We start from the raw sequence: 11,838 nt of genomic DNA, 5'->3' as shown, positions 1-11,838 counted from the left end.
AGACAAAACTGCATGCGTTTGTGTTGCAAAAATCAACGCGCAGTACAGAGATATTTTGTTTTCATCGGTCCAGAATCAGCACCATTGTAGCCAGGGATATTTACTTACATTGATTTGTCAATATTAAGCAATTCAGGCACTTATCAAAAAACTGGCAAAATGATCAAACGGTTACTTAAATTTTGTATGTTTTATGCTCAGTCAACTAAAACAGAAGCAACACCTCTGACATACACTGCACAGACATTCAAATCTAACTTCACAGAAGATTGAACTAAAATCTAAAACAGTCCAATGAGGCCTCTTAGTGTACTGAGCATAAAGTGTGATTGCACAGCACAGAGGAGATACAGACACTTAGTTTACTTTGGATATAAACTATTTCAACACTGTTTGTGCTGCTGTTCAGCTCAGATAATATAATGGCAAACAGCCAGTCATATCTGCAGGTTCACAGGGCCAAGTGCATCACACTAATCTAAAATGGACAAACATTTAAAAGTGCTTTACATTAAGGTACCTTCAATACATTCACCTCTACGTCATGAAGTTGTCTAGAATATCACACAGTTTATGAGTGAGCTGCAGTGGATGAGTATTTCCTTTGGCAGAAAAAAACAAAAAAAGGTCAAAGAGTGAGGAGGAGGAGTGTGAGGCTCACGGACGAGTTCTTTCTAAAAAATACAGAGTTGAGGAGGATAAAACAACCGTGATAAATTAAAATAATGAGATACGATTTTAGAGCTATTATTTAGCATACATTTTCTCTCATAACACTAAAGTAGGAGCATTCTGGTTGCTTTTAGTAATGTCATTTTTCTTCAAGAAATATGTTGGTTATATCTATTTATGTGCCATGTATTGTTTAGTCTAGATACCCAAATCTGGTCATCGTAATCTTTCTAAGCTCAGAGATTTCACAGTTTGTGAATCCACACCCAAAGTAACCCCAAACAAACTCTAAAAAGCACATACCCAAAGTAAATAAAGAATTTCTTAAAAATAACATGAGACATTATGAGGTTCCAAATCAAACTTTTCTTATTACTTAAACGGAAATTATTTATATTTATTTATTTTTTTTATCACAGCATGGACTTGGGCTTCCATACATAATGCAAAGATTTACTCTTCAGAAATCTAAACTTATTAAAGAAGCTCAAAGAAAAAATGCAATATTTTTGAGGGTTAAACTTAATACTTAATATTACTTTTGACTGTGTTACGTCCAGATTTAGTGAAAGTTATCTGTGACACGCCTTAAAGTACCTCGTGGAGCCAAGCTAGCTGCTTGCCAGCAGGGTATTAACTAGTAGCTTAAAATTAAAATGTAACTGAGAGTAAAAAAATAATTTGTTGTGGTTTTCAGGCAATTATTGCCACACTATTTCCTGTTAACACTTCTTCTTGTGGAAGCAGAGATGCAGCTAACTTGGCTTTATTTTTCTTCATTATACAAACAAGCTAAATGGTCGTCAATGAGTAAACACCAGGTGTTGGTGGGCAGATTTTGTAACATTTAAACAGAACTCGGCTAGCTTTTGCCCAGTTTCCAGTTTGTATCAGTCTTTATGTTACGCTAAGGTAAATAGCTAAGCGTAGCATAATATAGCTCTTTATCAGAGACGTGTATGCAACCAGGGGGCTGAACGCAGTAGAGCCAAGCTCCTAAACAGAGATGGCAAGTCAGTTAACTTTACCAGTCGTGGAAAAACATGGATGGTAATTGTTAAAAGTTCTGAGCGGATCTCAGTCCTTTACTAAGAGCAGAAGAAGACTAGATTTAGATCAGTAAAAATGCAGATTGAGGAACCACAGTTCCAAAGTCAATAAAGAAACTGGAGTGCACGCTGTTTCTCAGAAGGCAAAAGTCTGATCCTGGTCACAAGAATTTTCTCTAATAACTACACAGTGAACACACACGTACGAAATTTAAGGATCCATCTGGGTGCAGATTTTCCTTAAAAAAAATCTCCTGATGCCATGTGTATCAGCTGGCATATTCAGGGATAATGGCTGGAACTGTTAACACTGTTAGCTTGAATTGTTTATAGCATAAACATACATCATCATAGCTCAAAGTTGTATCATATTCTGTATAACCACAATTAAGGAATTGTGAATTAAATATGCTGGGAACTTGTGAGATCCCAACACTATTCCTGACAGTGACTGGTTGGAGTGTGTGCCATTTCTTTTAAATGTGGCAGTGTGGAAAATATAACTTGTCATGAACATTTTTACATACTGAACCCAGTGAAACTGGTGTTACCACCATGTTGCTGATGTTGATAAAAAAGTGAAAATACAACAAACCGAGTCTGTCGTGAAAACCACGAAGTGGTATCTGAGTTATTGTGTTAACAATAATTTACAAACTGAAAAAATATGTTTCATTGTATATAAGTAAGTTAATTACATTCCCATGTCTGTTTACTGCGTTTATGCCCCCTAGATTTGCATGCATCTGGTAATGTTTGTAAGCAACAACCCATCCATGAAACCTCCTTATATGAACCTCTACAAGAAACGAGCACTTCCACAAATGAGCCTCTCAAAGTTTGTAGTTAATTTTTTAGCTCTAATTCTTGAAGAATAGCCCATTTTAGAACTACTTAAATGTCAAACCTATTTTTTTAGAGAGAAAATACAAACTATTTATTAATATTAGCTCAATCCAGAGGGGATTTAAAAACATAGAAACATTAGATGATTCTACTGAGGTTGGTGGTTTCTCCACCATGGCTAAAAATATGACCTCATCTTGACATGGAAGCTGCTCTTATTGTTCCTTTTGTACATACCATATTTGATTTATTGTGAGGGCCAAATGCTTGAAACAAACTTTAATGTATTAACGGAAACATAGTGAGACCTGGGCATTCTTTCAGCGTGTTAAAGTGTAAAGGACATTTATAATTATTTCATTAGAATTTTTTCTTAAAAGTCTATAAAACATAAGCAGGATTTTTTTAAACAACAGGAAGAATAGCAAAAAATATTCCCTTGACAGCTTTGCACTGGGAAGTTTTTACATAAATATAAAATTGGAAAAAACAAACAAACAACAAAAGATTAAATAATCGGACAAACACAACAATGGAGAGCAGGAATTTAAGTTAAGAGAGCAGAACAGAGTGAAATATGGAGGGGCAAGTACGGGGTAGGGGGGTCAAAGCTGTTGGCACGAGGGAGATGGGAGGGGGAGCGGTCCTCCATGATTCAGTCTTTTATAGGTGCTGTTAGTAAGGGCCCTTAGTGTGTCCAAAAATTCCAATTGGGAAGTGTTTGACATGTGAGGACCACTGAGCTGCCAGCTGGAAAAACTTGACATCGTTCCACTCAACGCCATCAATCAGCACTGCAGAAAAAAACCAAAACCAAACAATTTGTAGGACTTTGTAAAACTATAATGAGCTATACCTTGATGAGGGATCAAAACAGTTTACAAGTTCTTTAAATGTTCCTGGACTAATTTTCTATTTAATGGAAATTATGAACTAGTTTTGAATTTGATTTTTGATTGAATTTGAAAGCTGCGACATGGCCACGTTTACCGCTGTGTGGCATCCCTGCTTCTTTCAACAACAGTCAAGTTTCTGGACCTTTGGGACAAGGAATGTGCCATTTTTCCTGATAAAATTTTCTAATTGTGCAACAATTCTGGGTCTTTGATGTATTTTGTATTCCCTGATTCTCCAAACATATCATTTGGAAATATCTGAGCAGCAGACTGGGCAGTCCAACACCCAACTTATCTACTATGAAGTCATGCTGTTGTAATTGATGCACTATGCGGTTTAGCTCTGTCTTCCTGAAATATGCAGAAAAAATGTCTTCTGAATGGGAGCATTTATTGAGGTAAGATAATATTTATGAGCAACTTGCATGTTGCAAAGGCACTAATGCACAGTTTTTAATGCCGTGCAGCTGCTAGAGAACCTAAAGATCCTCCAATCCAGTACACTCGATACGGATTATCAGATGTACATCATACACAAAGAGATGCCTCATATGATTTCAATTCTTTGGTAAATTTGTGGACTGTAAATAATTAAATATTCAAAGTGCTTCACAATTTAATGTTAAGGAATATTATTTAGAAATCGGTTCACAATTTCTATGTTTTTTTTTTTGTTTTTTTTTTTGCATCAGTGAATCTCTGCGTGTCTTTACTTCTGAGCGACTTCGCCTCTCTAAGCTGCTCTTTTAATACCCAATGTTGTTACTGACTTGTTACCACTTAGTTTAATTAGTTGTGATATGTTCCTTTAGTTATTTATTTTAAGTAGTACTTACCTTTCCATCATTTTCTCGCCCTTTGTTCCACATCTTTTTGAGACATGTTATATTAATATTATTTTAATAATATTATTTTATGTTTCATTTTTAATTTTTGACATGTTTTCTATCTTCTATTGCAGAAATTTTTTTTATGAGATTTGCAAACCACTGCATTCAGCTTTTAATTACATTTTACAGCTTTGTTGGAATTTGGTTGTTTCCTATAATTTATATCCATTTGAACAATTACTGAAATTGAATCATATAAGATGGTGATCTAAATAGTCAAGTTCTAAGGTATCCTAAGATCTCTCTACAAAAAATTAACTATACACATTTTTGTTCACTGGTCAGGTTGTAAAAATAAGGGAAAAAACATGGATATCTCCTATGCCTCTGAGCATGTCTGAGGAGGAATACCAGACGGGGATGGCTGGTCAGAGCCTAAAGTTACCTCTGAGCATGGTCTGCTGGTGCTTGGCAGTGCAGATGAGACGACTGATGCCCTCGATCACTTGACTCTTTGACTCAACTTCCTTGTCTTTGCTCTTTTTCGGCAGAAACATGACTGACAGAAAGGAACAAGAGATTGTACATTGTGAGTCGATGAAGGACTGATAATCATCCTGCTAACTGTAAGGAATGATGTGTGACCTTTCTTTTGTGAAATATTTTAGGTTAAAGAGTGGATTTAATCTATTTATACTGAGCTGAATTACAATTTTCCTAAATGCCAGAAATTCAGAAATAAAAGAAATTTAACATGTAAATAAAAAGAAAGAACACGTGCATCAGAATCACTGAATAACAAAAATGCACTCTTTACCCTTCTTATACTTCTCCTTGGTCACTACGGTCATGGACATGGTGGGTTGGGGGCTTGGCTCAGCACCCCCTAGTGGGAGCCGGCTGACCTGCAGCGAGCGAAAATTGCACTTCAGAGTATTTTTGGAAGAGGAGTCCCGCTTCTCCACATCTTTCTTCCTCTCTGTTGGAGCCACCCAGTAATCCACCTGAAGACCCATCAGCTCCGCCTGACCACTGGAACTAGAGAAGCACACTTATTCTAGTGGTTGACCTATTTTGAGATTAAACATTGCAAAGGGAAAAAGTCAAGCTTGAGATGATAGAAACTTAATCTGCCTCATCTATCCTAAACCCAGATTTAATGCAAATGCAAATGACTTTTAGATATTTTTTTTCCTTTTGGTTGCTTAAGTGTCATATTTTAAGGATCCCAAGGGCACCAAAAATTTTGAATGCAAAGGCTCATGTTGCTATCTTGTATAGTAAGAAAAGTCAGATAAATAAATAAAATGTAGAGGAAATGATCTTTCAGTAGAATTTATGGTTTACCTGTAAGCACAAAAGCTGGTGTTGACGGAGGGAGAGGAGGGTGGTGTGGGTGAGGCTTCTTTCAGAGCAGGCGATACTTGTGGAGGGGTGGAGGAGAGCAGTGAAGAGCCCAGAGGTGCTGCATCATCAGAATCTCCTGAGGAAGAGAAGTTCATTCTGAAACTGTGAGCTGTCGTGGGAAACTTTCTCGAATATGTGCAAAGCTCACAATAATCCAATTACTCTGTGTAACATCTTTAAAACCCAAAGAAAGTTTCTACCAATGTCATTAATCGGTGTCAGGATGAAACTTTTTCACCACAAGTTCATATGAAGGCAGTAAGAGATATTTCAAAAAGGAAAAATAAATAGACTAGAAAAAGCTGTTATTGCATAACAGCATGTGTGAATGCTGTCATGCTGAATGATTGAAATAAAATGCTGAAAAATGGCTGAAGATGGTTAAAAAAGGCTGAAATGTCTTTGTTGAAGAAATATTTATTAAGCTGAAGTGAAAAGTTGAAGGATTTAAAGCTCAAACTGGAGTTAAAAGGTGCTGAAAGGGTGAAAGGTTGAAGTGAAATGATTGCTGAAGATGGCTGAAGATGGCTGAAAAGGGCTGAAATATGGTTGTTGAAGAAATATAAAGCTGAAATGAAGAGTTTAACAATTTAAAGCACAAATTGGTGTTTAAATGTAGTTAAAATGGTGTAAAGCTGAACTGAAATGTGCTTATGATAGTCAAACATGGCTGTAACTGGCTGAAGTCTGCTTGCTAAAGCATCAGCTGAAGTAATCATGAAGGTGAAGTAATTGGAAAAAACTAAAATGCTGAAAAGATGGCTGGAGATAGTGAAAGATAGCTGAAATGGGACTTTTGAAAAGTATTTATTAAGCTGAAGTGAGAAGTTGAAGGATGTAAAGCTCAAACTGGACTTTAAAGGTGCTGAAAGGGTGAAAGGTTGAAGCGCAAACTGTGCTGCTGTCCGTGGTGCTGTCAGGAGGTGTGTGGACACCCACAACAGACTAATAATTTTCCTGTCCATGGTGCTGAAGGAAACAACAGATCGGACAGACAGAGTGCTTGAAATGTGGTTGTTAAAGATTGTTTTGATATATTTCAAATGAAGTTATAAACCATTCCTCACCCAATTGTCACTCTTTTCAATACATTTGAAAAAGCAATTTTAAGCTCAAACAGGTATTTAAATGTGTACTTTTAAAATGGTGGAAAGCTGAACTGAAATGTGCTTAAGATAGTTCAACATGGCTGAAAAGGGCTGAATTATGGTTGTTGAAGAAGTATATATGAAGCTTAAGTCAATAGTTGGAAGGATTTAAAGCACAAGCAGGTGTTTAAATGTAGTTAAAAAGGTGGAAAGCTGAACTGAAATGTGGTTAAGATAGTTCAACATGGCTGAAAATGGCTGAATTATGGTTGTTGAAGAGGTATATATGAAGCTGAAGTCAATAGTTGTTTAAATGTAGTTAAAATGGTGGAAAGTTGAAGTAAAATGTGGTTAAGATAGTTCAACATGGCTGAAAATGGCTGAAGTCTGGGTGTTGAAGCCTCAGCTGAAGTAATCATGAAGCTGAAGCTAAATAGTTAAAGTATTTAAAGCTGAATGATTGTACTGAAATGCTGAAAAGATGGCTGAAGATAGTGAAAGATAGCTGAAATGTGACTTTTGAAAAAGTATTTATTAAGCTGAAGTGAAAAGTTGAAGGATTGAAAGCTCAAAGTGGAGTTAAAAGGTGCTGAAAGATTGCTGAAGATGGCTGAAAAATGGTTGTTGAAGAAGTATATATGAAGCTGAAATGAAGAGTTCAATCATTTAAAGCACAAATTGGTGTTTAAATGTAGTTAAAATGGTGGAAAGTTGAACTGAAATGTGCTTAAGATAGTGAAACATGGCTGAAAATGGCTGAAGTCTGCTTGCTGAAGCACCAGCCGAAGTAATCATGAAGCTGAAGTCAATAGTTAAAGGATTTACAGCTGAAAGTGAATATTAAAGGTGCTGAACTGGTTGAATGTAGAGCAAATGATTGTAAAAGGCAGAAAGAGCTGAAAAAGAGGTGAATTGGCAGCTGAAACACAGTCAATCATATAAGTGAGCAGCAAAGGACATGATGAGAGGACAGACAGAGGAGGAGAGATAGAGGAGGACATGTGGCCTCAAGGACAAGGAGGAGACAGGAGAAGAGGACAGAGACATATGTGGACTCATTAGGAGGACAAAACCAGGTGAGAAATCCATAATCTGGATCAATAAGACTGAATGTATGAGGTCAAAGGTCAGCTGGCTCCTAACAGCTGAGAGCACTCAGTGAGTTGTCATGACAACAGCCCCTCACTTAACTGACAGGCACAGACTGGGAAAAGAGCAGAGCAGAACTGCCGAATCACTCTGCGCACCTCTCGAACTCCTCGCTCCTGACAGAAAACTTTAGGAGATATCCAAATAATTCTTTCACCGTGAGCGCCAGGAGGGTCTGAGGAAGGCAGGGATGTAATTTATTCATCCCTACTTTGAACAGAATTTAAATGGTGGCGAGTTAAAAACAGAGGAGAAATGCACTTTGACCCAGAATCCTGCCTCTGATTTGAATGGAAGGGTATAGGAGCAAAAGTTGACTTTTGCTCGCTTGGAGAGGCGTAACTCAAAATCTATAAGTCCCAGCTCTGTCGTGCTTGGTTCTATTCGAAGCCAACTTAAATTCCTCCGTTTTGATGTATAATGTATGTCTCTACGATGAAAATTGTAGGAGTTATGAGAATTTGTTTGAGTGGCGGAACAGGCTGAAAAGCTAGAGGGCGCTAGAGTGACAAGAGATTTTGTTGAAAATCAAGATTTTGATGATTTTTAAACTTCCATAAATCCAAAACCGTAAAACATATCGGCAAAAAAAGTCATTTTTAAATAGCCCAATCCATTGTGAGTTGTTTAAAGTTTGAATGGTGTTTCTAGCTGAAAGTATGTAAAAGTAGTAGGAGTTGAAAGAAGCGGAAGTTTTTGAATGAGCTGAAACGTTTTCCATTGATTTCAATGGCAAAATATTTTTGTTTAAAGTTAAATATTTTAAAAAGTATAAAAGTTATAAATACCAAAAGTCAGAGCAGGAATGTCCTGAACGAGCTGAACGTTTTGATACCAAAATTGTTGAAATAGCACAAAAAATGCGGAAGGAGGAAGGTGCCCAAAAACGGCGGAAGAATAATAATAATAATAATAATAAAGAAAAACAGGAAAACTATAGTGTGAATGCTTAACAGCATTCACACAATAAGTAAGTAAATCTGTTTAAAATTCTGTGCGTTTTATTTGTTTTTACTCCACATGAAATTACCTAAATTTACTTAACTTTGGGTTTCTGTTTTAGTAGACTGAAATGTATTTAGTCCACAAGAGGCCATTAGTCACATCTATTTGAAAGTTTTTTAGATTTCACTTAATTTTTTTCTAGAAGAAATTTAGTCAGGCAACACTAAAACATATAGAAGGAAAGTAGCTGTTGTTATATAAACAAACAGGCCATTTACACAGACAATAAGGTTTGAATTCAATTATAATCCTGAATATAATTAAATTTAGAATTTAATGTGAAACTAGTTGACTACACACACAGCTTTGAACTGAACTCATATAGTTCATGAGTCCCTACAAGCACCTCAAGGAGGATGTTAAAATGATGTACATGCTGTGTAGTTTTCCTCAGCTCCTTAGTATACATGACGTTACCATCATGTTCCTAAGAGTCTGAAATGCAGTGAGCGGACTCCCATCTAAGCTTTTGAATCCAGCAATGTCTATCTATCTGTGGTCAGACAACCAAATGTTAACTTGTTGATATGTCAAGCCTCAGCTGTGCCTCACTGGAGGTGCTAGCTAACAGTTAGCAGCTAGCAGTTGTAGTTGCTGTTGAGTGAGACAGCATCTATAAAGGTGACAAATGGCTTTATCTTTGCTCAGTGTTGTACTATTTACAGAATAACAACCAAAATACTTCCAAAAACTTGAGAATAGAAAAGAATAGTTTGCATTTCAATCATAACATCTACAACAGAGTGTTTTAGCTACGATCCAAGAAATAATCTAAAACGTGAAACATTTAATTTGGATTTCAATACCCAAATTAAGGAAACCAGAAGTACTCACACATACACTTTATGTACAGATTATCTGACAGGATTGTTCTCTTAGGACATATAAGATCCTCCATTTTAATAACAAGCTAGCAAACATAAAGTTAGCTTATTATACTAAGACGTTACCAGAGAATCCATTTAGTCAAGCTGATAGTGTCTAATTACTTCTAATGATGTGGTGCATTCATCTAGCCTGAGGTCTTAAGCACTTACAGACTAATTTATAAATTTGAATGAATTACTGAAGTTATACATCTACTAACATATAAATATTTCAAACTTTGAAGTAAAGGTGACTGACCAATGATATACATCATTTTCAGTTCTCACTGACATATTAGATTTAAAGAACAGCATTCCTCTTACAGGTTTATTAAAAGTTAATTGTTTTGGGTTACAACTCTGAGAAGACCCTTCCGCAAAGCTAACTGTATTTTTTCAATGGAGAAAGGAAGTCCAAATTACACATCATCGTATCAAAATGGTCTATACTACACCTAACCTGATCATTTGCTGTCTACATCTGCCTAAACTATAAATGAAAACTGAACATTTAAAACGAAATAAAATAAGTTTCAGATGTTCAAATCAGTTTTCAGGGTGAAAGCCCTGAAATAAGTAACCGCAACATAAAAATTGAACCAAAAAAGTAAAAATTAAACCTTCCTCACAGGACTTCTGTGGATTTAACAAGCAGCTTGTGCACATAGTGCTACTATAACTGTTAAACATCTATGTTTCTTAAAAAAAATCCTTGCCTGATGTTGCAGATGTTTGCTCCACAATACCAACTTTCACCATCTGAAGAAGTAGCAAGAAGAAGGAAAAGATGGGTTACTTAGACCACCAACACTAACAGCCACAAAATTCAACAGCTTATCAGGTAAACAAAAATGAATCCAGAGCCCTGTGAAACTTAAAATCAGGGTGACGTACTCCCACTTACCCCAATGAATGGGATGAACTTCTGACATGAATCCTCATCGGGACTGAGGAGAGACAGCAGAGCCCAAAAGAAAGAGCAGGCAAGAAAATAAACAGGCAAATTAAGATTACACTACAACATTTAAATTAATCTAAAACAATGTGTTGCTACAAGCATTTTGATCATTTGAAAATTAAATGATCACAAGAGATTAAAGAAATGGCATCTACAGTAACTAACAATGAAATCTGGTATTAGTAACTTCATATTGACTTTGTTTATGTTGATTTCCAGTGTTTCACAGCTGGAAATACAGCAGTCTAGCATTCTATAGACCAGAGATGTCCAAAGTCGGTCCTAGAGGGTCGAAGTCCTGCAGGTTTTAGATGTTTTCCTGCTCCAACACACCTAATTTAAATTAAATGGATATCCTCCACATCTTGTTGTCAAGTTTGGCCCATACCTGTTAGTGACCCATTAATCTAAGTCAGGTGTGTTGAAGCAGGACAAGCCCCCAAGGACCAGAGCTGGGCATCCCTGGCATGGATGGTATGCACAGCCCAGCTGCACATGCTGCTGGTCCTAAATCTTTCCTAAAAATACATTTCTATCCTGAGTGCAAGCCTTTGTTTAAAGCTGGACAAGCAGAAAAACAAACATGCAAATTACTGGTCAATTTCAAGCTCATTTCAATCAAACAAAGCCATCCAGTCACTGGAGAAACAGAGGATCAACCTAAACTGGTAGAATAACTGTTCTAGAGGCAGCCAGCTCATAAGGGGTAAAAACATATTGGATTAGAAGGAAGAGCACCAACCTAAGTCCAAAAACTCTCTGGTTCCATGCACTACCTGTGAGAGGTAGTTGCATAGCCACACTTAAAAGCCATCTACAGTATGAACTATTTTCCAGGAAACATCCAGAAAAATAGCCAGAATAGAGTACTACTAAATTGTGAGTCTACGTTTTCTACATGTCAAGTAGTTTGATGAAGTGAGAGGTTGTTGCTCTTGCCTTGAGGAAACCTGCCATCGCCCCCCCAGGGAAGAAACAGAGAGACTACAGAGAGGAAGGAAGAAATGGAGAGAAAGGAGACCATCTACTATAGGTCACAGTTGGATTTCCAAACACAGTAACTACTCCTGAT

At 36.7% G+C, this 11,838-nt stretch overlaps 1 protein-coding gene across 4 annotated transcripts in view; it reads right to left on the bottom strand.

Annotated features, from left to right (window-relative positions):
* Positions 1 to 2,984: 2,984 nt before the first annotated feature.
* pacs2 (phosphofurin acidic cluster sorting protein 2) overlaps positions 2,985 to 11,838 on the bottom strand; it is a 74,481-nt gene continuing 65,627 nt past the window's right edge. For all 4 annotated transcript variants that reach the window (XM_041971265.1, XM_041971264.1, XM_041971266.1 and 1 more), the window contains 6 exons: positions 10,713 to 10,755; positions 10,525 to 10,567; positions 5,641 to 5,776; positions 5,111 to 5,331; positions 4,739 to 4,852; positions 2,985 to 3,361 (listed from right to left, as the gene is read on the bottom strand). In XM_041971265.1, coding sequence (XP_041827199.1) covers positions 3,243 to 3,361; positions 4,739 to 4,852; positions 5,111 to 5,331; positions 5,641 to 5,776; positions 10,525 to 10,567; positions 10,713 to 10,755 — 676 coding nt within the window. In that variant the 3' untranslated portion in view covers positions 2,985 to 3,242. The remainder of the gene's footprint in view (positions 3,362 to 4,738; positions 4,853 to 5,110; positions 5,332 to 5,640; positions 5,777 to 10,524; positions 10,568 to 10,712; positions 10,756 to 11,838) is intronic.

This window comes from Melanotaenia boesemani, chromosome 20, assembly GCF_017639745.1.
Source record: "Melanotaenia boesemani isolate fMelBoe1 chromosome 20, fMelBoe1.pri, whole genome shotgun sequence".
In the NCBI taxonomy this organism is placed as follows: Eukaryota; Metazoa; Chordata; class Actinopteri; order Atheriniformes; family Melanotaeniidae; genus Melanotaenia; species Melanotaenia boesemani.
This window is presented reverse-complemented; position numbering and strand designations above follow the sequence as displayed.